We start from the raw sequence: 24,065 nt of genomic DNA, 5'->3' as shown, positions 1-24,065 counted from the left end.
AGAGTAGGTCTGCAGCAGGCAAATGCGCGAACAGATCACAGCCCGGAGCTGGGTGGGGCAGCTAGGCAACCCCCCCTTTACACCTTTGCTGGTTCCACAGAGATATACACAGTGGTAACAACCCGCTTTGCCCCCCTTGCCCCCAGGTCCCAGAGCAGGCGGCGGCTCTTGTGCTTGCAAAAAGTCAGGGGGGGCGCGGAGTCAGGTCCCATCAGCGCCTCCATCAGGTTGAAACGACACAGGAGGGAGCGGAGTGGCGGGGGGAATTCCCCCCGCAGTGGTTCCTCAGTAGCAGCAGCCGTCAGGGGGGGTTGCTCCTTCCCTCCCCTGGGCGTTACAAGGCCTCACAGAAGCCATAAGTGGTGGATGCAGCCCAAGTCCGACAGCAGGCACCCCAGAGTCCATGAAGCGGGGGCGGCTGTGTTGGGCGGTTTCACGGGGCGTCGGCGGGGTGGGGGGAGGGCCCCAGGCGCTACGGCAGGGGCGGCCCGTTCACTCCGGGATGGTAGAAGGCACAGTTGTTCTCGTACCTGCAGCTGCCTTTCAACATGAAGTGGCGACACACGGGGCGGCTCGACATGTCTGCGTGAGAGAAAACGGGGCGCAGGTCAGCCACGGCGGCGGGGCACGGCCAGAGGGGTGGCAGAGCAGGGCAGGGGATGGGGGAGAGACTACAGCTCCTAGCATGCAACACTCCACCCTAACCCAGACTGCCAGGAGCATAGATTAAAGCTCCCAGCATGCAATGCTTCACTGTAACTGGCCCGCCAGGAGCTGACTATAGCTCCCAGCATGCAATGCTCCACTTGTGCCACCAAGAGCAGACTACAGCTCCCAGCATGCAATGCTGCAGCTGAAACGGTCTCCCTTGTTCTCACAGGCCCATAGGTGGTCTCTGCCAGTCTGGGCCCCGCCCCCAAGGAGCGGGGCCTGCAGGATCGAATGGGTGCAATGCATGCTGGGTCTCCCCCATTGGCCCTCGCCACCTGCTGGATAAAAACGGGGGAGGGGAGGGAGCACTCACAGGCCCCTCCCACATAGGGGCAGGGCCATTCCAAAGCCATGGCCCTCTGCTCCCCCTAGAGGGCAAGCCAAGCCCCCTGCAATTACCTCCTCCGTGGCCTCCACCATGACCCCGGCCATGATCCCCTGGGTGGCCTCTGCCGTGATCTCCTCCGTGGCCACCGCCATGACCGCCGCCTCCGTGGCCTCCACCATGGCCGCCGCCGCCTCCGTGGCCCCCACCATGGCCGCCGTGGCCCCTGCCGTGGCCTCCACCATGGCCTCCGTGGCCTCCGCCGTGGCCGCCGCCGCCGTGGCCACCTCCTCCACCCATGCCGTTGTTAGGGGGCCCGCCTCTGCCATTGGGGGGGCCGCCACTGCGCCCACCTCCTCCTCGCCCCCGGAAGGGGGGCTCTCCGCCTCGCCCCCGGTGGAAAGGGCCTGGGCCAGGCCCCGGGCCAGGGCCACCCCCTCGCATACCCCCGTGGGGGTTTCCCCGCATGCCGCCGTCAGGGGGATCCCAGAACTCGCCTCGCTGGGGAGGGGGAGGACCCATCATCCTGGGCCCGCCAGGCATGCCGGGACCTGGGGGCATGTTGGGACCCCCAGGGCCACCATGGGGACCTAGGGAGAGAGAGAGGCACAAAGGTTAGAGACCCCTCGTCTGAGCACCCAGGGCAGAAAAACACCTGCTGCCGAACGCCCACCCTGCTCCATGACACACAGTGCCCCTTACTGAGCCCCCCATCCTGCAGCACAGCACCCCCTAGCACCGCACTGGGGAATTGGCGCCAGCACTGCCTTCCAGGGCAGTGTCCCCTACTGAGCCTCTACCCCACTCCCCGCAGCACAGCGCCTCCTAGCACTGCACTGGGGTTTAGCAGGCCCTACTGACTCTGGCACACTCCAGCTGAAGGTCTGACAGTCCCGCCCCACCCCCAGAAGATGGTAGCTCCCTGCTTACCAGGCATAGGTCCTGGCCCCCCGGGAGGGAAATGCTGCATGTTCTTTGGTCCAGGTGGGAATCCATTGGCGAGAGGCCCTGGGCCCAGCAGCCCGTGGGGCACTGGAAGACAAGAGAGCAGAGGGGTCAAATACAGCCAATGGGGTTACAATGGGGGGGGGAGGGGAGGGAAGAGAGGAATAGGGGGATCCACTTCCCATCCCTTCACAGCAACCTCCAATCCTAACCCAGGACATGTTTACATGGCCACCTCTCCTGGAACCCCCAGAGGAGGAAATCACACAGACATGCACTCGCACACCCACGATATCATCAGGATGCTGGGTGCACCAGCAATCCCCTGGCCCCAGCCTTTCGAACCGAGCAAGGTCACGTCCTTCGGATTACCCGCCTGCCAGAGCCCCTAGAGTTGTAGGTTCTAAGTCCCAGGCGCCCCATCGAGACAGACAGACAAGGCAAAGAAAGAGAAGCCAGAAGGCGACCGGCAGGACATGATTTTCTCCTAGGAGCGGGAGGTGGGAACAGGGTCAGTGCCCCCCCACAGGTCTCTTACCTCCTGAGGGCCCTGGGGGCTGTGTCTGGAGGTTGCCAAGCAAGTGTTTGATTTTGTCCGAGTAATCCGGCTGCTTCATTAGCTCCTCCGTCTTGTGGTTGTTGGGCCCGCCCTGTGTAGGGAAGGGGGGGGGGGGGGCAGGGTTAGACAGTGTCCCTCCTCTCCCCCACACACACTACACCCCCTCAGCTCTCTCTGACCTCTAACTCTAGGGCGCTGTGCTAGTCCATTAACCCCTCTAGCTGGAGCCAGGGGCTGGCTTGACCCAACCGCTTTGGGGGAATGGAGTGATAGGAAAGAGTCCCACTCTCCCATGCACCCCCCCACCCCAACTATTGCTCAGCTGGTGCACTGTCCGAGTTTCCCCTTCCCGCTAAAACGCTGGACCTTCAACCAAGCTAGAGGCAGGCCAATGGTCCACTCCAGCAGTGGTGGGGTGGCAGGGGGGAAGTGATGGTCTGCTCTGGGGGAAGATGGGCCAGGGAGGCCCCACCCACAGAGCAGTGCAGAGTTTACCCTTTTGGTGCTGGACCCTCCCACTACGGGGAGCCTATAGGGTCAGTCAGGCTACGCAGCAGCTCCAATTACCATGATGGAGGTGAGGATCTCCTGCACGTTCATGGAGGAGCTGGGGTTGGGACCCTGAGGGCTCTTGCCGGCCCCCATGCTCCCCATCAGGTTGGCCAGCACTGGGGGCAGCTTGGAGGCCCCGGCTCCGTCGGGAGACTGCGAGGCGGCGGCCGGGTCGAGTCCTTCCTGGTAGGCGGCCTCGTCCATGGTGCATTCCTGAGAGAGGGGACAGAGGAGACACTGGAGTCAGGATGGGCTGAGGGCGGGGAGGACGCCCCAGCCTCAGGGGCTGGGGGTCGCGGCTGGGCACTCAGGTTCCCGGGCCTTTGCCCTTCTCTAGCCCATCCCTGTTTATACAGGGGAGACAGAGACGCACAGAGCGGGGAGGGGCCCCCAGGGAGCTGGGAAATGAACCCTCTGCTCTAACCCCTAGACCCCTTCCACAGTGAGGAGCGAACCCAGGAGTCCTGACTACCAATCCCCCTGCTCTACCCCAACAGGCCCCCTCCTTCTGTCCCCCAAAGCAGGGTGGAGAACCCGGGGCCCTGAGCCAGACGTACCTCATCGAGCGGGATGAGTTTGGGCGGCAGGGGTTCATAAGACTCCGGGTCGGGTTCGTGGGGACTGTCTGGAACGCTGCGGAGAGGAGAGATGCTGGTCACAAATCAGCACCGAGACATGTGGTCGTAGCCCCCCATTGATGGGGCTCTCAGCACAGCCTGATGCCTCCCCACTTCCCCACCCCTTAGCTCCCAGCACGGCCTCACAGGCCTGGTCCACACACCCACCCAGCATCTACCAGCCATGGGAAGCAAAGACAGAAGGGTCAGAGGGGCATCCTGGTGCCCAGCAACCTGGAGAGGCCCCTGGTGGTGTCATCTGCTGGGCCCTCTGGAGCTGAAAACAGGGTCTGTGTTTCCTTGAGTCAAACAACCAGGTCGACAGGCTCAGAGGCAGCAGCCGGCTCATATGCCGCTAGAGAGGGCAGAGCCATGCTGGATTCAGGTAGGCGGCCTTAAATTTAACACACTGGCTGTTGCACAGTGCAGCCATTAGGGGGGGGACAAAGAGCCTACATTGTGCAACTGGGAAATGGTGCCCCGGCCTGAACCCCCAGTATCCTTCCAACCCCTCGCCCTGCCCCCCAGGGCCACACCCACCTCTCCTTGGAGAGGAAGATCTCCTGCAGGATGCCCTTCTCCCTCTCGGCCTGGGTGAACTTCTCGCGGCTGCCGCTGCCCGGCTGCACCAGGGGGCTAGGCAGGTCGATGAGCTTGGGATAAACCCAGGGCACCTTCTCTTCCATGGCATCGTGGCTGAGCCGGCGCGCCGTCTCGAAGGCGTGCCGGTCCTTCAGCATCTCCCGCTTGGCTGCCTCGCCAAAGTCCTTGATCTTGTTCACGTTGACTGCCGGGGGAGGAGAAGAAACGGGGAGGGGTTTAGTCAGGGGACAGACAGGCCTCTGCCGTCCAGCTGATAGGAAGGGTGCGACACCCCCACTCCATAATAGGAGTTCAAAGGCCTTGTATCCCTTTTCCCACCTGGAGAAGCCAGGTAGTCCCCAGGTGCTGGAGCAGAGCAGGCACCCCCAGAGGGAAAGGCCCCATGTCCTATACCCCAAGTGCCGGATGGGAGCTGGTGACCCCAGAGAGAAAGGCCCCCACCCCAGTACTCACCTCGCTCAGTCTCGTCCAGCTCGAAGTAGAAGTACTCCCGCAGCTTGCTCTCTTCAGGCCAAGTCACTGTCTTCTTCTTCTTGCCCTTCTTGGTAAGCCGCGTGGAGTCAGCGGCGCTCTCGGACGGCTTGGCATCTGAGTTCTGCTCGGACGAGGCTGCGGGGACGGGACACAGAGCGGCTCAGCGATCAGACAAACATCCACCCACGGAGCCTGGATCTAACAACCGGCGCCAATGCCTCCTGAGCCCAACCCAGGACCCCCAGGTGAAGACAGCCCTCCCAGCCCCACTGTTAAGCTGACACGGGGCTACCCCCACCCCGGCCAAGGCAGCTGTATCCCAGCTGACCTGGCACACCCGGCCACATGCATTATGGGGTTTTATGGCCTCCTGGGTGGCAACATCAGGTCTGATCCAACACAGCCAGGATGTTGGGCTGACACCTACCACCCACCCAGGGTTAGCACAATAGAACCCGTTGGCTCCAACGCCTTCCCCATCCTTACCGGTCTCCATCAGCTCTGGGACCTCTACTGCTGGCACAGGAGTACCGGGCCGATCCACCTCCATCGGCTCGGATGCAGTAGCGGGTTCTGGTGAGGATGGTTTAGCAGTGCTCGCTTCTGGGGCTGGCTTCCCTTCAAACGGGCTCGCCTGGGACACAGAGAGAAATGTGGGATCAGTGTAATGGGAAGTGAACCAATGACTCCCAGCCCCTGCACCAGACTGCACTTCCCTCTCATTGCTGACATCAGAACCCAGGGGTCCTGCCTCCCAGCCCCCATTCCCCACCTTGAGGCGTTTGTACCTTGGCTGCCGTAGGAGACAAGACTTTCTTTTTCTTTTTGATCTTGATCCCCGGGATGGGGGCAGAGTTAAGGGCATCGAGGAAGCCCAAGCCCTCCATTGCTGCAGAGAGGGGGGAATGAAAGAGGTTACGCAAACTGAAAGCTCCAAGCACCTGCAACTTCACGTGTTATCCTGCCCCTCCGCCATGCTACACCCCACTCCCCTCCCAGAGCCAGGGATAAGAACCCAGGAGTCCTGACTCTCAGCCCCACCCCTGCAACCCCGCTATTCTCAACAACTAGACTCCACTCCCCGCCCACTGCTGAGGACCGAACCCAGGCATCCTGACTACCAGGGCCTCAATGTACTCACGTTGCGCAGGGATGATCTTGACTTTGATTTCCTTGGTGCTGTTGGGGGTGGTGTTCAGAGGTTTGTATTTCTTCTCTACTGGTGGGTTGTCTCCAGAGGGGGCGGACGTGCTGTGAGAGGGAAAAGGAGACATGGTACTGAGACGCTGAGGCCACGGCCCAGGAAAGGGATCAGATGCTGCCCTGAGCAAGGAGCAGGCAAGCCCAGATCACATTGCGATATGGCGTGAAGAGCACAGGAAGCACACACAACCCTAGAGCTGCTTTGCAGGGGGCTGAAGGGGCAAGCAGGGGCGGCTTGGGGAAGGTTACCAATGCCGGGCCCGTACTACACACAGGGCCTCGGGCAAATCCCATCAGCACTCAGTCCTGCCTCCCAGCCCCCAGCGCTCTAACCACTAGACCCCACTCCCCTCCCAAGAGCCAGGGATAGAACCCAGGAGTCCTGCCTCCCAGTTCCACACAGAGTGCTTCTCAGGACTGAGGAACAGAGTGTAAAGGTGAGGCAGACAGAGGAAGCCACAGGCGCAAGGTCGGGACGCTTTCCCCAGAGCAAGGGGGGATGCTCACACCTACCTCTGTCTCTTTATCGGCATCGGCTTCAGGTTGTATTTTTCAGACACCACTACAGCGTTGGGGTTCTTCTTTAGAGGAACCAGTGAGGGAGTCTCCAATTCCAACCCTACAGCAAAGCGGAGCTCAGGTTAGCAGAATACAGCAAGGGGATAAGCCCCACACATTTCCATAGTACCTCATCTGCAAGGATCCCAAAGGATGTTTATGCTGGGATCGGTCACCCAGTGGAGAAATACAGAAATGCCAACTCTGGGGTGCGACAACTGGGGAACAGCCATACAGAATCCCACCCAAGGCCTCTTAGTTTGCTGCCCTCGATTAGGCCGATTACTCCCCCTGGGAGTAGAGAGATGCCCCTCCCAGTACCCACCAGTGGAGCGGAACTTGGCGTGGCTGGGCGCCGTGGTGCGTGGCGATTTTGGCTTCTCTTTCTTCTTCTCCGGCGTCTCCTCAGCCTTGGCTTCTGCCTTGGCCTCCTGAGGCTTCTCCTGGACAGGTGCTTTGCCCTTACTCTCCTCCTTCCGCTTTTTCTTGTCTCGCTCTGCAGGGAAGGGGAGGGGAGGGTTAGGCTCCTGGGGGGTTCAAATCCCAAAGGAAGATGCCACCACAACAGCTCCTCCACCCTCAGGCTCCAGGCCCGCAGCCTGCCCACGTCTGGACGCGAGAAGTGTATTATGGGAGGAGCCACTGAGCAGTAGAGTGGCAGGGATCCCATGGCAAGAGAGGCCAGACCCAGGATGCTGCGGGGAGGGGGAAGTGCCCATTAGTGGGCCAAGGGGCCCGGGCTAGGATGTCTGGGGCCCCATCATTTCAATCAAGGTCTCCTACGCATGTTTCAGGGGCGGGACTCACCCGCAGGCTGCGCGCTGCTCTGGGAGCGGATGACGCCCATCCAGTCGCTGACGAGGATGGAGGCCAGTCTGCGGAGCTCTGGAAGGGGAGAGAGGACAGAGGTTAGAGCAGGGCAGCTCGCACCGAGATCCAGCAGACAGGAGGAGAGGCACTGTGCACATGCACGCAACAGGGCGGTCTCTTACCTTCGTCCTCGCTCGACTTGCTAAGCTGCTTCACCAGTTTCGCTGTGTTGTTCTGGAAGAGATCAGAGAGGGACAGAGAGTTAGGGTCAGCATTGACCGCAAGGGACAGCGTCCCCACCTTGTTCCCTGCAGCACAGAGCCCCCTAGCGCCGCACTGGGCCACTGGGTCAGCACTGACTGAGAAGGGAGGGCACCAGCAGCTTTACTCACTTGCTTCAGGTGATCCACAGTGAGGGGCAGGTGCTGCAGCGTGAGCAGGATCTGCTGCAGCAGGGGCACATTGCTGGATGCCTTGGAGCTGGTGAGCCAAGTGTTGAGAAGTTTGTAACCCCCGACCCGGATGAACCTGGGACGAGAGTGGAGCCAGTCAGTGCTGGTGTCATACCTTTCCCCCGCCATGGGCTACAGCCGAACTTTGTACCGTCTCTGTCTACTCCTTACAGCCTAGGATTGATCTCCAAGCACCTGCCAGAGATGGGTCACTAAAACCCCATAACCTTCCTGAGAAATCACTTTGCAGCTCAGAGGAAAAGACACCCAACCATGGTCATACAGTGAGTGGCAGAGCTGGGAAGAGAACCCAGGAGTCCTGACTCCCAGCTCCCCCTTCTCTAACCCACTAGACCCCACTTCCCTCCCAGAGCTAGGGATAACCCGACTCCCAGGCCCCACTCTCTGTAAGGAACCCTCCACGACTCTTACTTTGCCAGGATGTCTTGCGCCCGGGTCTGCAACAGGATGTTCAGGTAGATGCAGCGACTGACCATTTTCTGTGCGTCTTTCATTAGACTGCAAGCAGGAAGGGAGAGACGAAAGAGAAGCTGAGCTGATGCAGTACAGAGAGATCAGAGCACATGGCAAAAAAACTGCCACGAAATCAGACTCCGTAGGCTTGGGGGCCAAGAAGAAGGATTAACAGGACTCATGTGGGAACAGCATATGGCTTCTTTCCCCTCTGTGGTGCACTGGCTCCAATCTGGTCCCCCGCTGGTGGGGGACTGACTGGCTGAGAGGGGATGGGAATGAGGCTTTTCTGCTCCAGCGGGCACTGGCTCTAATCAAGCCCCAGCCAGGGGCAATAGCTGGCTCAGAGTGGATGGGATTCTCATTAAATTCGGAAGCCTCACTAATTTACTCCAGTTGAGGATCTAGCCCAAGATTAAAATGTTCTGCAAACGTCACACACACCCCTATAATTGGAGAGGGGTTTTTGAGGGGGTGGGGGGTTAAATATTTTATAGGGCAGTTATAGCTGCCCAATGCCTCGTCCACACCCTGAAGAACAAGGCAGTTGTGGGAGAGCTTTGGGAATGACTGCTAGGCGTGCTTGGAATACACTGAAATGCCTTCAAGCAACCTGCAGAAGGGACTTCCACTGAGATCCAGGATCAAAGAACATTTAGGAAGAGGACTGGATGCATTTCTGAAAGAAGGGGATGGAGTTACAAGAGAGGCAAGGCTGATGTTTCCAAAGCAGCCTAGGGGATTTGGATGCACAACTTCCATTGAAGATGATGGAACCCAAGGCCAACTCCCCACCTGGTGCAAGTCAGCTGTGGTTCCACTGGGGTCAATGGGGCCAGATCCCCCAGGTGGTTTAAACCAGGGCAGCTCCATTGACTGGGGCAAAAATCAGTACTTGGTCCTGCTAGTGAAGGCAGGGGGCTGGACTCGATGACCTTTCAAGGTCCCTTCCAGTTCTAGGAGACTCCAGTGGAGCTACTTTGATGCACACCAGCTGAGAATCTGGCCTCTGCATGACTAAAACCCCTAAACTGCCTTAAAAAACCCCAACAACTTTAATGCTAGCCATCATACAAGCAGATCAGCATTTAATAAATAAATAAATAGGAAGGGAAAAGACTTAAAACGAACAGGAGTACTTTTGGCCCACAAAAGCTTATGCTCTAAAAAATTGGTTAGTCTCTAAGGTGCCACAAGTACTCCTGTTCTTTTTGCGGATACAGACTAACACGGCTGCTACTTTAAAACAAACAAACACCTTTGCTCTGATGGGTCATTTTCACACAGCACCAGCTGCTTACTTCTGCTCTGGGAAACTGAGGTTTTGCTACATTGTGTCCTGCCATGCTAAAAATTCTTCAAACCACACATTTAAACTGGAGACTTACTTGAAAATCTTGGTGACCCCTTCTGTATTTTTGACTTCTCCATCTCTCCCCAGGAAGCAATCTAATCCTTTTAGGAGTTCATGAGGATCGATTGGTCCAGAGCCCATGATGGACAGTTCTGAGGCAAGAAAGAAAGAAAAAAAAGGGGTTACTCTCAGCAAAGAGCACAGAGATATCATTGCACTGATAAGTGGAATCCAAACTTGATCAGGAAGGGTACAGATACTATACAAGTACAAAGTATTATCCTATTGTTGCCACCAGTCAAGAGAGAACCCACTTGGCAAAGATCATCAGTTCCCAGCATTTGAAAACTAGAATTCTTTCCCCTAACCGCACACTCGCCGTTACATACGCACATATCTATGTATCTACCTAGGGCCTTAACCAGGATGGATCTGAACTCGAGGTTTATTTCTTTGCCAACCTGTCTCCTCTATGATCAAGTATCCCCCAAGCTTCTGGGAAATAAACAGGACAAAGGGACAGCCAATTGGGGAAAATCCAGAGCAGGGAGTATCTTCACTAAGGGCTTTCCCACTCAACCACCTTGAGACTAACAAGTTTATGGCAAGATACCATTTATTGAAATGTGAACACACAATAGTGTTTTCAAGTCGATATTCTTTTTAGACAAACCACAGAGGAGAATGCTGATGTTTTTCTGAGACTAATTTTTAGTTTAGGAGTTATTGCACACTAAAGAATTTATACCCAAATAGACCTTGATCAGAAGAGAGGTGTGGGTCTAAACCTTGTAATATTCAGTGGTTTACAGAGATAACCAAAGCTAATATTGACTTGAGATGCAATGTTGTTTATGAGAATGGGGCCTAAAATACATCAGCAGCTGTAAGTTTCAGTCTAAATTTGATTACCTACATACTAAAGAAAAAGGTTCTACTTGAGTGAGGGCAGTGGGTTGTGTTGGAATCTCATTTGTTAGAGCCATTGCAGAAGTAAACCTTCTGTGTTACTAAAGAAATGTTCTTTTTAAAATAGAGGCGCCTGGATTGGAACAAAAAAACAAAAAAAAACACCCAGACATAAAAATAATCAACAGGAAGTATTTTGGGCTATGCCATTAAAAAAAGATTAACTTTTTTTTATTATTAATTTGCCTCCATAACACTTCCAACATCCACAAGTTACAAATTGTAAATAACAAGTTTATTTGGTTTTTAGGAAATGTAATGCACCAAGTTACAGGTACATGTTTAAACAGCAAAAATTCAACAGATCCACACAAAAAATGCAGAGGACACAAAAGCAAGGCAACGGGAAAACACTCTGCCAAGTTGTTCCTTCATGCAATTCTTCACAGCATCCCGATACGGAAGGCACCCTGAAACAAGCGGATTAGTTTCAACAACCATGGTAGGGGAAATCTAATCTGTTTGGCTTTATTGTTCAACTGGTTCTTAGGTTTGCCAGAGGAGGAAAAAAGTATATATATTAAGGGGAAAGGGTTAGGTTGAGACAGAGCTCTCTTCTCTGTATGTTACACCAGATCTTTCATGGTGGATGCTGGGAAAACAATGTTCAAGGGGAACTGGCAAACGGCCGATACAAAGTTATGACTCTCTCCCCAAAGTCAGGATGATGCAAAGTAAGTCATGCATGGATAAATTATCCTGTTTGCCAGGACTTTGAGCGTTAATGTTACACATCATCACACCACCGTTTCCGTTAGGTCGTTCAGACCCAATGAGACCAACGATGGTGTGAATCCCTGGCATGTAAAGGGGTTAAGGTAGATATCCTAACAGTAAACAGTGTGTCTTAAGTGCATGAGTTGGTGCCAGCAAAAAATTCAGTTCAATTAGTGGGAGATTCAGATAAGACTCTGAGTGGAGTTAAAAGGCCATTGGCAAGGCCTTATCACCCAAAATTTGATTTTAAAAATTGTCCCGTTTAAGTGTTTTCATAAATCTTGTTAATTTAATTGAAGAGAGAGACCTTCACCCATAGATATACACACACACCTCTCCCAGGCATTGCATGCCCTGCCTAGAACTGAGAAATTAAACAGACTGGGAAAGTGAAATTGACCAGGCTAGTTAAATTGTCTCAGACCCTAGTGCAAGAACAGCCACACCATGGGAGCAAGGTAGAAGTGTCAGTTTGAAGAGACTAACTGGAGAAATTGTCTTGGCCACGGCCCTTTAAAGTAATTAGCAAGCAAGGCAGACATTCCTCCTACACCCACCATGAGGGCCAGAGCCCAGTCTCAGGCACTGTGGTATTTCTGTCACAGGCTCCTACGCTACAGAAGAGAAAATGGGATTTGAGGACTGCAGAGACCAGGAATCTCCGGCTTAAAGTCAGGCTATTTTGTGTCAGTCAACCCAGTTGGGGGGGCGGGGAAGAGAGAAGAGGGGAAGCATAAATACACTATTGCTGTCCCTCTTAAAGGTGGAGCATGCATAAGCAACAAATGACTAATTGAGCAGTGAGAGCACTGAGACTTCTTCCCCTTAGTACAGGCTTCTTTGAGTTTTGGTGCAGACAGGAATGGCAGAGTTTACAGGTGACTAGGATGCAGCAGCCCAGATTAAACAGCTCGGCCTTCCTTAATGGTGGCAACAGCCACCCCCTTAACTCTCACCCCAGGGAACACAGAGGGGTTCCCACTAGGAGACACTGCACTCACCCCTTGGAATGAAAACTGCTTGCAGTATAGAGCAGTGGTTAGGTTAATGCGCCCTCACGCTACTGCCTATCTGGGAAGCTTGTAACACAATACAGGTTAAACTACAACAGAAGTGGACAAGCAGGACCAGGGCTGGGACGTTGCTTAGAGACGCACTGGCTGGGTCTGCTTCAGCAACACACAACAGATCTGCCTTTGTATGTTACCCTTATTCAGAGGGTGGGGTGAAAGTGTAGTGTAGCTGCCTAGGCGGAAACAGTCCCCATGTTGTACAGCAAGGAATGATTAGTGTCGATGGTAACTAGTGACACTAAGGCAACATACTCCCCATTGGTAAGTTACACATACGCTGCGTGAGGCATAGACACCGAGACCCAGCACTGAAACAAGCGGGGCTGTGTGTAAGGCTGCCAATGCAGCTTTGCTTAGGGGAGCAGAGGGATTGGCGCGAGGAGGGAGAATTTACACACACACACAGATGGGCAGCATGGCTGAGTTCCAGAACTTTGTTGGCTGTGGCAGGCTGATCGAGACTGGATTCAACATGGAAGGAAGAGATCCCCTCGTCGCTGCCTTTTCAGCAAAGTCCTTTCTCCGAGCAGGAGGGGAAAAATATCCAACCACAGCCAGCTCTTCCAAGGTCTGGTGTGAACTCCTCCCCAATAAAGTCTCTCTCCAAGTTAACTGCAGAGATCCACCATCACTTACTGGGCAGAGGAGTTTAGTGGGAGCAAAACTAGACAGTAGGGAGCGATGGAAAGTTGTTACCAGCTGACGGTCGTTCGGTAGCTTGGGGGGGAATCAGTTTGGGGGGTACGGGGTGTCAGTCCAGTTGCAAGGCATCCATGCCAAAAAGTCTGTGCCTGCAGCCCTCGGCAGAGAGTGGGACAGGCCATGGAGACTGAATTCCCCTCTCACCCCCCAGAGGTGGCCTCCTCCACACGCAAGGTGAATGCGCTTCGGCAGGGGAAAAAAGCTCGCAGTGCCGCTGCCAGGCTTGGACATGCTTTGCTGGTGAAGAGAGGACTTCAGTCTCCAGGGCTGCCAATCCGACACCTGTCACCAGCCACACAAGAGATCAAACACAGAGTTATGTACACAGGAGAACTTAGCCATGGCAATTTCATCCCAGTAGGGAAATCCCACCAGATGCCCTGATCGTACTCCATGCTGGAAGACCAGGCACTATGATTACGAGAGAGTAGGAGATAAAATCATACAGACGTAAGACAGTTATAAGTCTAGACAGATCTACAAATAAGAGATCCCTTTGCTTCATTGGCAGGATAAGGACGAATACACAGAATTGACCAAAATAACAAATAAGGATTCCACTTTGTTGCCTTGAGGCTGCAGGAAGGTCTGCGAGCATGTGAATTCCCCAAGGCACTACCGGGCATAGTAAAGAAGAGTGGGAGCTTCCATTGCTCAGGGTTCCCAGCAAAGATTTTAAATTCTATTAATAAAGACTACACATGCATCAGATTTATATGCACAGATGACAGGCTGCAACCGCTGTGTATTAGCATATGCAACTATTCTGATAAGTGCAATACTTGACTAAAGGACACCAGAGGAAAGACTAAGACAGCCATAGCCTCGGCAACTGTGAGCAAATATTAGATCACCAGTTTCTAGACAATTTAAAAGAAATTTCCTGTGTTACCAACCCCTTCCCTGCCTGAACAAGACTAAAATCAAAAGAAAGTTAAAAAAATTCTAGCTCTCTTTTCTTTACTGTTTCTGCTATTTACTTCCAATATTTCTCAGCTCAAGCAGTAAGACGTGTTTCTATTCAATTTCACTTTGGCACACTGCTAAAGCTAGACACATTTGGGGTTGCCTATGGTACAGATAGAGATGCTTGCTCTTACTGGAATTTATAGCACTCATGGAAACTTACTAAAAGCTTTTTTAAAAAAGATTAATGGCAAGTTTAGCTCAAGTCTCTCTAAAGATAACTTGAACATCTGTTTAAAAGGCAAACTGCAAAGGTTTTGTTAAGAGTTAATTGGCTTGGTAAGAACTTAAACATAAATCTCATACTTTGACAAGATATACCCCTAAGCGCCAGAGAAATCCAAACTCCAGATTTCTTGGCATTCCACCTAGACATGGGTGTACAATAAGCAAGTGGAGTGAAGCCAGTGGTTAGAAACTGGAAGTCAGATGGAAGGCTCCTACTTCAGGATTGGTCCCTACAGCTTACATTTGAATTAATGTTCAATATGCACTCCTACCAGAGTGATAGACAAGGTATTAACACTTGAATAGAAGGTCTAAACCTGTTTATAGTACTTATGTCCCTTCACCCAGGACAGAAGCCTGGAGTTTCTGGCATTTTAAGAACTAGATATACTTAAAGTGGGGGAGAAAAGTGTCTTTAGGGAACCAAATTAATATTCCCATTTTATAGACAAAAATATAAAGATCTATATATATATATATATATGATCTACCCAAGGTCACACAGGAAGTCTGTAGTCAAGCCAGGAATAGAACCCAGGAGTCCTGACTCCCAGGCTCCCTGCTCAAGAGATGAAACTAGAACCCAGGAGTCCTGTGCCTCAAACCAGATGGCATCTTTTCTCCTAAAACGACTGACCCCCTATCCTAAACTCAAGCCTTCATCAGCAGTGATTCTCAAACTTTTGTACTGTGACCCCTTTCACACAGCAGGCCCGAGTGTGACCCCACTTTTAAATTAAAAACACTTTTTACATTTAACACTATTATAAATGTTGGAGGTGAAGCAGGGAGTGGAGGCTGACAGCTCACGACCTGCACATAACCTCCTGAGGGGTCACCACCCCCAGTTTGAGAACCCCAGCAAGACCTTTGAGTTCACCTCTGAAAACATCAAAAAGCATATTTAAGGTTTCAGTTATGCATTTAAGCCTAATTTAGACTGAAGTCCACTTTTAGCCAACTACATGTCTAGTTTGATCCCACTCTCTGGGCCAATAGCTTGACCCACACTCAACTGGAAGGGGCTTGAAGCAACATGACAAAGTTACAAACTCTGAACATGGATTATTGCAGGGTCAACCAGCTCAGGTATATAGAAAGGAAATAGCGTTCCACTCTGAAAAGGCATTGTGTGGGTCCATGATCCCAAATCAAGCATGTCAGGTTATACATGTAGGAAGGTTTTTGCTACCTGGCTCCTTACAAACCCAACCCAGGATCAGATAAGCAACTTTTTTTTTTAATCACTTGTGCATCTCCATTAGAGAGATTCTGCTGGTCTGATTCTGTCCTCAGTCTCAAGAGCTCAACAAATCTGGCTCTGCAATCAGACATCTTAATATGGGAGCATGGGTGCAGTGTTAGAGCACTAGAACCTAAGGTTCCCAATTCTGTGCAATTCCCCACTCCACTAGATTTCCTGTGTGACCTTAGGCCTCATGCTCCATGTGTAAAACAGGGATAATAGCACTGCTCTACCTCACAGAAGTGTTGAGAGACTATGAATGTTGTGAAGCACTTTGAGATCTACTGATGAAAAGCGCTAGATGAGAAAGGAATTATCTGTGATTTGACAAGATGCCATTTTAGAAATATGCTTCAGAAGAGAAACACACTTTAAAGAACAGTTTTAAGTTGCTTTTATAGGAAAACAGTTTTTCTATTGTTATCTTGAGGAAATTGCAATCTTAGGTCAACAGTTTTAGCAGAAACTCCTGGCAAAGCTTTAGAAAAACAGATAAAATGTTCATGACTTTGCCCAGAGTTTATCTGTTTTGCATGCACCCTAGAAGTTCACATCACGAGCAGCATGTCTCCGTCCATTCCTCCCCAACAGGGGCATTTGATTTGAAAGCAGTGTCAATGGCTGAAGAGAAACCAAAACTTGTGTGGTCAACATACCCCTGCTTCATGGAGAACAAATGCCTCATATGAAATTTACATAATGGAAAATGGTTGCCTATTTACCATTTTCATCCTATCGCCCCAAACAGATCCTATGGTATTAGTCATACTCTGGCATTAGTGTCTTATTTTTAAAAGTAACACTAATCATTGCATTTGAATGCTCAGATCTGCACATGCTCTGGGCACTGAGCAATAGATTAGGCTTTCTGCAATTAAGGAATTTTTGGTTGGAAAATTTGGCCTGCTGCTGGCCATGGAAATAACCAAGCTTGACTTTAGACTCCACTGCCAGACATAGGAAGGAGCAGGCTTAAGACAAACATTGCTCTCAGACAGCAGGCTACCCAGAAAAACAAGCTACAGCTCGGTCACTTCACTCCAGCTCCTGAAATGCAGTCACCTCTGGGGTGGTGCACTGTAGCTGTTTATGGCACACAATGCTAATCAAAGGTAAGCACAATATAACTGAACAGGTAAGCATTTGGCTAGGATGTCTGTTAGGTGTTCACCTCCACTGAAAGGAATGGGTGATCTAGTCTAAAACCCTTTGAGGCATGGCCCTACTCTTTAAAGTAACTAAAGGCATCTTCTCTGATTCCTGTGTGTATATTAGTCAGATCTGCTAACTTTAACAATAACACATTTGATCCCTGTTAGCCCCAGAGAACCAAAAAGGCTTTAAGGGAGTGAGCCACATTCTATTTTAGGCTCACCCATGAGTGGCAGTGTAACTGCAGTCACATCTGGGTAAGCTTACTGAAATCAGGTTAAATGAAGGCAGAACTTAATTTGTACAATCTATTCCTGATGAAAACAAGACTGAACCTAACTTAACAACTGAATCCCAGCCTGAATTTGCAGGGCTGGCAGAAAGCCATTTTTATTTGCCAGTTGACTAAACAGGATCTAGAGTTCAGGGACAAAAAGCCACACAATGCCTTTTACAGAGTTGTTTCTCTGAGTACAGCTGCACTCTGAATTTAACCAAAAAAGTAGTGATTCAACTGTGAGTGGCTTAAGTCTCCCAAGCATTAATTCTAATCCTGGTTAAACAATAAAGCATCGACAACATTTGCTGAACTAGTCCTGAAGCAGGGCAGAAACCAATTTGTGGTATTTGCAGAACAGAGTGTGTGATAAATATCAGCTTCCATCGCCAAATCCTAATATGGATGTTCAGAAATCCTGACTATCTAGGATCCCAACTGAAGTCAGTGAGTCTGAACATCAGGCCTACAGTTTATATGGTGCAAGAAACGCTTCCAGTGATGTGAACTTTTAAGCAATATTCTTACATATATTTCTACCCGACATTAAAGGCAGTTTCTGTAAATACACAAATAGCATCATCATTTACAAGGTACAGTCAATGTATGAGTGTCAATAGATTACTTCCTTCTGAAAAAAATCATTACAGGTCAAGCTGGTAAGGGGAAGAGCAGCATTAGGTACACACTTTAGCCAAAAAGTTATCCTAGAACATGAATCAGTGAACTGGTTCACTATCACTTAAAAGGATACAAGAACAAAGACATTTTTTAAGCAGACTAAAATTTACAAGTTCAGCAAAATTCAACAACCACCAATTTGCAACCCAAACATCGCAGCTTTAAGGGCAGAGAACCAGAAGTGAAATTGAATAGAAACAAAATATGAACTAGCTTGCTCCTTTGTGAGAAATAGAGGAAGTAACCAAACTTTTTCCCATGACAGATTTCAAAATATCCTTTGGGTTTGAGCTGAAGTTAAACACAGATAAAGGCATTTTTAGATGTTACGATTTCAGCCTTGTATTTTAAACTCCATCTCTTGAGAGCCTAGAGTGAAAAAGATGGAAAAGTTTTTAATCCAGTTAGATTTGAAATTGTTGTTCACCCCTTTGTAAGGGATCTAGTTAATTTCTCCCAGTGCTAATGAGAGCGCCTATGGGCAATAATAAGCCAAGGAGGACACAGGGAGCGGATTTTAAGCAGTGGGTCATACAACAGGGACTCTCTTCAGAGCAACTTATATTTATCCACTGCCAAGATCTAGCCAGTCAGTATTGACGTAAAGAGCATCAAAACTACACGGCTGTGCCAATTTAAGAGAAAGACAGCTGTGTGCTCCCGCCTCCAAAGACAAAGGAATCCTGCACAGACTGGGTCAATTTCTGAATGCTATGGGTGATGGGATTTACTGAAGTAAGCATATCCAGAGGGCTACAAGCAGCTATGGACATGGCACAGATAGAGAGCCTTGAGGGTCTGGATGGGATAGAAAGATACAGAGGACAGATGACATACCACAAGCAAAGCACAGCTACTGATCTATTAGGATTTAAACCCCTCCGCAAGTAGTGTTCCAGTACAGCTGAGAAGTTAGATCCCATATGACTGGAGACCACAGGGAGAGTTGTTTTGTACTTACAGTTTAGAGATAGAAATCAGGATTTTATTCCAATGAAGACAGACATCTTCATATCCTATAATCCTATTAATATATATCACAAAGGATTTTTAAGACTTGGTATTCTAATCCCTAACACTGGGAGTGACTGAGGACTGCCAGTTACTGTAATGTTACAAAAACAGCTGTTAGTTAAATCATGATTAAAACCATCCTGATGGAATAACCCTTCTGTAACACCTTCTGGCTGAGGCTCTCAAAGCACTCTAGCAACAACAAAGTAAGCCTCACAGTGTTTTCCCACTTCAGTCCCCAGTAGTGATGGGGAAGGGGAAAATGAGCTAGTGGCTTTTTCTTTATCTGCTTATGTCTCCATTTCAGTGCCAGAGCGTTAGAATCCAGGAGTCCGGACTCCCAAAGACCCCCCGCCCCTTTTCCTAACTACCACACTCCCATCAAAAGAGACACACGACCCATGAGCCCCAAGCACCAAATCCTCTGGCACTATCTACACTCTTTCCCAAATCCAGACACAGACCAGGAGTCCTGACTCCCAGCGTTGTGCTCTAACAGGATAATCCTCCCCTTCCACCTATGGCAAGGAAACTAGGATTAGTTTGTTTCTAAAAAACACAGTACTTACTCCCCTGCCCTTTGAAAGGGCAAAATAGTCACTGAAGTGACTATAGCAGAGTTAAAACAAGACTAAATTCAGCCAGATATTTAAATTTAAAGATTTGGACCCCCATGTATTCAGAGACCTATTGATTTCCTCACACCTGAATTATTTCCCCTGGGGGTCTAAACACTAAACTGAGTTTCACCAAGAGGCCAAGCTACCTCAAGTCAGAAGTTATCTTTACAATATGTTGTCCACATATGGTCTCAGCATAACTGAGGCTTCAAATATGACAGAGAACCTGCCAGTGACTGTCAAGGTTACTAGGCTACAGCAAAGGGTTCAGCTTCTGGCACAGTATCTTTGTACCTTTAGCATCTCAGTGTCTTACTTCTCCAACCCCATCTCATATCTTCACCCACATGAGTGAGACCATGAGATTATAACTTCAGGAAGGTGAGGGAAGAAAGACAGCAGGAGCAGATGACTTCTGGAACAAAATTCCTGTTAGCAGAAGCTGCACTCCTTTTTCAGTAAACGTCAGGTGCTCTTAACACCTGTCAAGAGCTACTAAGGTACAAAAGCTTCATGTATTGGGATTTTTTTAAAAGTGTGGTATTAAAATACTTTTAAAAGCCATCTTTAGCCAAACCCTTATTGATCTCTCTTTAGATAAAGATCACTGGCTGCATAGAATAAAAATCTAGTTTGGCAATCTTTTAGGCTTCTGGCAAGAGAAAGTTTTAGCAGGCCTATTACCTGACTGACAGTCCCCACTGTGTGTTCACCCACATTTACCCTCACTTAGTTGATTTTGTCCATTTAAATGTCTGAGTGGATTCTGGTCTATTTCCTAGTGTTTGGTTAAAAAAAAAAAAGTTTTCCTCTCATTGAATGTTTTTCTCAAAAAATTAAATATATTTTCTATTCCTATTAAGAGGCTGCAAGAGCCATTGCTGCTTTCATCAACCTCTCTGGCTGGATCTTTTATTTTCCTTATTTAGTGTATTTCACCTCCATTAGTCTTCTGTGCGCTTGGAAATTTAGAAGTGGACGCAACCGCAACACAGCGAATGGTCCCAGCGTGCCAGTCTTAAGCAGACCCACCCATCTGGCACAATACAATCTCTACAAGGCCTTTGCTAAATTTGCTGCTTGCATACAACTTACCTCATCCTACCTGCACTATACATACAGCAGTTAAGACCCAAGCCCGAGAGAAACTTAGCACCCAGAACAACTCTTAATGACTTCAACAGGATTGCAGCTCAATGCTTCAAGATCAGGCCACTACAGGCTGTATATTGTTGTCCCCATGAGACTAAAATGCTGAAATCGCTTTACATTGCATGAAATGCTACCACTGGACACTGCAGCAGGTATTTCACCTGCTGGGTTTGAAAAATCTGCCTTGTGAAGTCCCATTTCATGTTAGAAACAGTCCAGAAAAAAATCCAGCAGTTAAAAAAAATCTCAGTCACAAAAGCAGCCTCTCCTTGGTTAAAAGCTATCGGACGCTCATGCAGATCCAATGGGTTGGCTCTGGTAAAAGAAACCAGATCTCTCTAATGCAAAGTCTAAAAAAATTAAATTTGTAGTTGTCTTAACAGATTGGCAAGCTCTTAAATCAAGACTCAAAATATCCTTACAGCCTCTGCATGCATCAGTCGCTGTCACTGCGCGGAGTTGACAATGGAAGAAGAATCAAAAAGAAATAAGCAAAGTGGTCTGGAACAGAAATGAAGGTTGTGAAATGTAATTAATACCAGAAAGGTTTGCTTACCCGTGAATTGTGGCTGTTCCCCTCCCTTTGATGAGGGCTTCCCTTTTTTCCTAATGATCACTTCTTTTCCTAGTACATTGTACAGGAACTATGGCACTGTGGAATGTGGCAAATTAATTGAATACAAGACTTTTTACCTTTCCCCTGCCCAACAAGACACTTGGGGGTGGTGTGGCTGGAGAAAATGCACGCACCCCTCCCACCCCCAGAATATCGTTCACAACAGATTTGTGGGTTATGTACAGCACCTTTGGAGTCCAGTGATAGCATTTCACATCTGTTATAACAAATCAGATTACATTAACTGATCAAAAGGAATGCTCCCCCACTTCCCTTCAGAAAGTCTAAAACAAGGCACCAGTGAAATCCCAAAGTAGGAGGGAGACAAAGCAGACCGTCTGCTTTACTGAGCATGGAAGCTGGATAGAAACCAAGGTAAGTTACAAATACAGCCAGATAAGACAGACAAGAGAGCGGAGGTCCAAACTCAGGGGTTATGTTGAAACCTATAAAAAGAAAGAAACCTGGTGGACTTAGGATCATACTTTGTACTCGTATATTAACTTGTACCTAGAGAATTCCTGTAGATGAAACAGCCAGGAGTGGAATTTGGTTAGAACAGTTTAGAAAGGGGAAGGGGGGGGGGACGCGCGCTCGGTGCATTCCCCTCCTTCTTCCCCCCCCGCCCGCATCTCATTCCCTCCATCCCATGCCTCCAAACGCAAGCCAGTCGGTGGGAGGAGTTTGCTCAGAGCTGGTTACATCACCTCCCTGCCCATGGGTTCTCGCTTTTGTACAGGAAGAGACAAAATGAGGCAGACGCCATTTTAGAAGCACAAGGGAGAGGGGAGGGGGGGAAAAAAAACACAAACAAAAAGGCTTCAGTATCTATTAAGAGGGAATTCATATAACAATACAGCCCCCACCAAATATATATATACACACACACACACACCCCTCTTTGTATCCTATAATCTCAATCCTACAATGCTACACCTATTAAAAATACAAAAGGGGAATCCAATTCTTGTTAATGTGAGCCGAAGATTCACTACAGAATCTCCCCATCACCATTGGGGGGGGGGGGGCGCGAATTTGTCCCCCTCCAAAGTATGGGAGGGGCAAAAAAAAGGGGGGGGGTAAAAATGGGATCAACCTGCCAAAAAAAAAAAAAAAAATGCTGCTTGCCAGGAACAAAGACAAGGAGACAAAACAGCTTCGCCATCTTTAGTAGGGAGGGGAAAATAGAAAGCGAGAATCACATTTTTAAAAGCACATTAGATTTCGTTATAATTGGAGTCTAAATGTTATCAATTTTCATGTTGATCTTTTAAAAAATAAGTTACTGAATTTTAACAAAATTTTAAAGTTTTTTTTTTTTTTTTTTTAAACCAACTCTTGCAATCTTTATTTCTAGATTGCCACCCAATTCTTAAAGATTGCCCTTTCTCCCCAGCTACTACATATATATGCAAATACATTAAAAGTGGTACTCCGGGTTCTAAAAAAAATAAAATCACACCAAAAAACCTAACAATTACATTGAATTTAAAAATATAGAAATGGATTTGACATATCACTGTAAGGTTAACTATTTTTTTAAACCAACCCATCATTGTCTAATGCCATAGATCTTTCTGGCTTCCCTTGCCACTTGTAGCCTTACCCTGCAATCTTTATGTACAGATTGCTCATTTTCCTCGTCTCCCACACAAAGAAGCGATACTTTATGGCTCAGACACCGCCATCTTTTGTGTGGGAGCTCATTAACCCTTCATATTCGTGGAGACGATGGATTTGTCTAAGAGACCATCATACTCCTTATAAATATGCATTCATATTTTGCAAAATGCCTGACTTTTAAGGGTTAACCATCTTGAAACAAAGCCTACTTTCCTCTCAATTATATACACATTTTTGGTTTCTTCCTGGCGTTAATTCTTTTTGGTACAGAGGAGGAATTTTTTTTTTGGTCAGTTGGTTGAAAATTCGACACTTACTATCCAATAATTTTTCTCGTCGACAGCGCTTCAAGGTTTGTTAATTTTTTGTTTGATTAAAGTGGTGTATTTTAAAGAAAAAAAATAATTGATTTGTTTTTGGTCATGGCTTTAAAAAAAATACAGCAACTTTTTGGGGATTTTTGGTGGTTTGTCGAGATAAAGAGATGCAAAAAGTTGCTAGATTTAAAAAAAAGGATCAGGACAGGTTGTTGCTAATTATTTTTTGTTTGGTCTTTTGGTATGTTTAAGTGGCAGTTTCCTTCAGGTCACAAAGAATTTGAACGGCTTCCCAAGGACGGTCGAAAATATGGTGGCTGCTTTTTTGTGTCTTCCAAGGACCAAGTGGGGGGGGATTTTTCTCTTTCTCGTAGAAAATTCGACGCCAGTCTCAAGACCAAACCAACCTAGAACAGAAGAGAAGGAAAAAAAAACACCGCAATGAGCATTTTTAGACACAAAAGGTACACCCCCCCCCCCCAATTTTTAACCACAAAAATACAGAATTTGGCAAAAACGTAATTTTTCAGATTTTCTTTTAAACCGCTGGGATCTGGCCTGTTATAAATGTTTGCAAATCTGTGGGACCAATGGGGGTGGGTGGGTCTGGGAACAAAAATGGGGATTATCGGGGAACCACCCCTTGGGAGTTTCGTGGTTCAAATGAAGCCCAGTTTCAATTAAAAGCCCCAGTTCCCTGCCTCAGACCCAGGGGGTTAATTAGCAGCAGAAATTATTAATGATCAAGGTCATTCAGAAGGGCTAACAGCAGCCCCCCAAACCACTCCTCCCCCCGCCCCCACCCTGTACCCCAGCCTAGCGCTCCTAAGAGCTCAGTACTCACCTCTAACCAGACCCCAGAATGGCCGCACACCGCGCGAGTGGCGCTTTTTATATGCGGCCCCGCCCTCCTCCGGCCCCGCCCCCCTGCGGCTCGCGCTGCGGCGCGAGAACAAAGCTTCCGTCCTCTCCGCTCCCCCTCCTCCCTCTTACCCAACGGCCGGTTACTCGAGAACCGATTTAAAACCGCTAACGAAACACGCCGCCGGGGTCCCCTCTCGATGGGCGAGCGGGA

At 49.2% G+C, this 24,065-nt stretch overlaps 1 protein-coding gene across 1 annotated transcript; it reads right to left on the bottom strand.

Moving 5' to 3' along the window:
* Positions 1-472: 472 nt before the first annotated feature.
* PPP1R10 (protein phosphatase 1 regulatory subunit 10) lies at positions 473-23,892 on the bottom strand. The gene is made up of 20 exons (XM_065416172.1): positions 23,835-23,892; positions 22,991-23,397; positions 9,672-9,789; positions 8,242-8,328; positions 7,750-7,885; positions 7,540-7,591; positions 7,355-7,432; positions 6,873-7,043; positions 6,503-6,608; positions 5,928-6,037; positions 5,575-5,675; positions 5,273-5,420; positions 4,766-4,921; positions 4,250-4,496; positions 3,650-3,725; positions 3,108-3,305; positions 2,520-2,631; positions 1,967-2,068; positions 1,111-1,626; positions 473-582 (listed from the first exon to the last, which is right to left on the bottom strand). The coding sequence occupies exons 3-20, from the start codon at positions 9,776-9,778 to the stop codon at positions 473-475; spliced, it is 2,613 nt and encodes an 870-aa protein (XP_065272244.1). The 5' UTR covers positions 9,779-9,789; positions 22,991-23,397; positions 23,835-23,892.
* Positions 23,893-24,065: the final 173 nt, after the last annotated feature.

This window comes from Emys orbicularis, chromosome 13 (assembly GCF_028017835.1).
Source record: "Emys orbicularis isolate rEmyOrb1 chromosome 13, rEmyOrb1.hap1, whole genome shotgun sequence".
Lineage (NCBI taxonomy): Eukaryota > Metazoa > Chordata > Testudines > Emydidae > Emys > Emys orbicularis.
The sequence above is the reverse complement of the archived record's forward strand: the minus strand, read 5'-3'. Positions and strand labels throughout refer to the sequence as shown.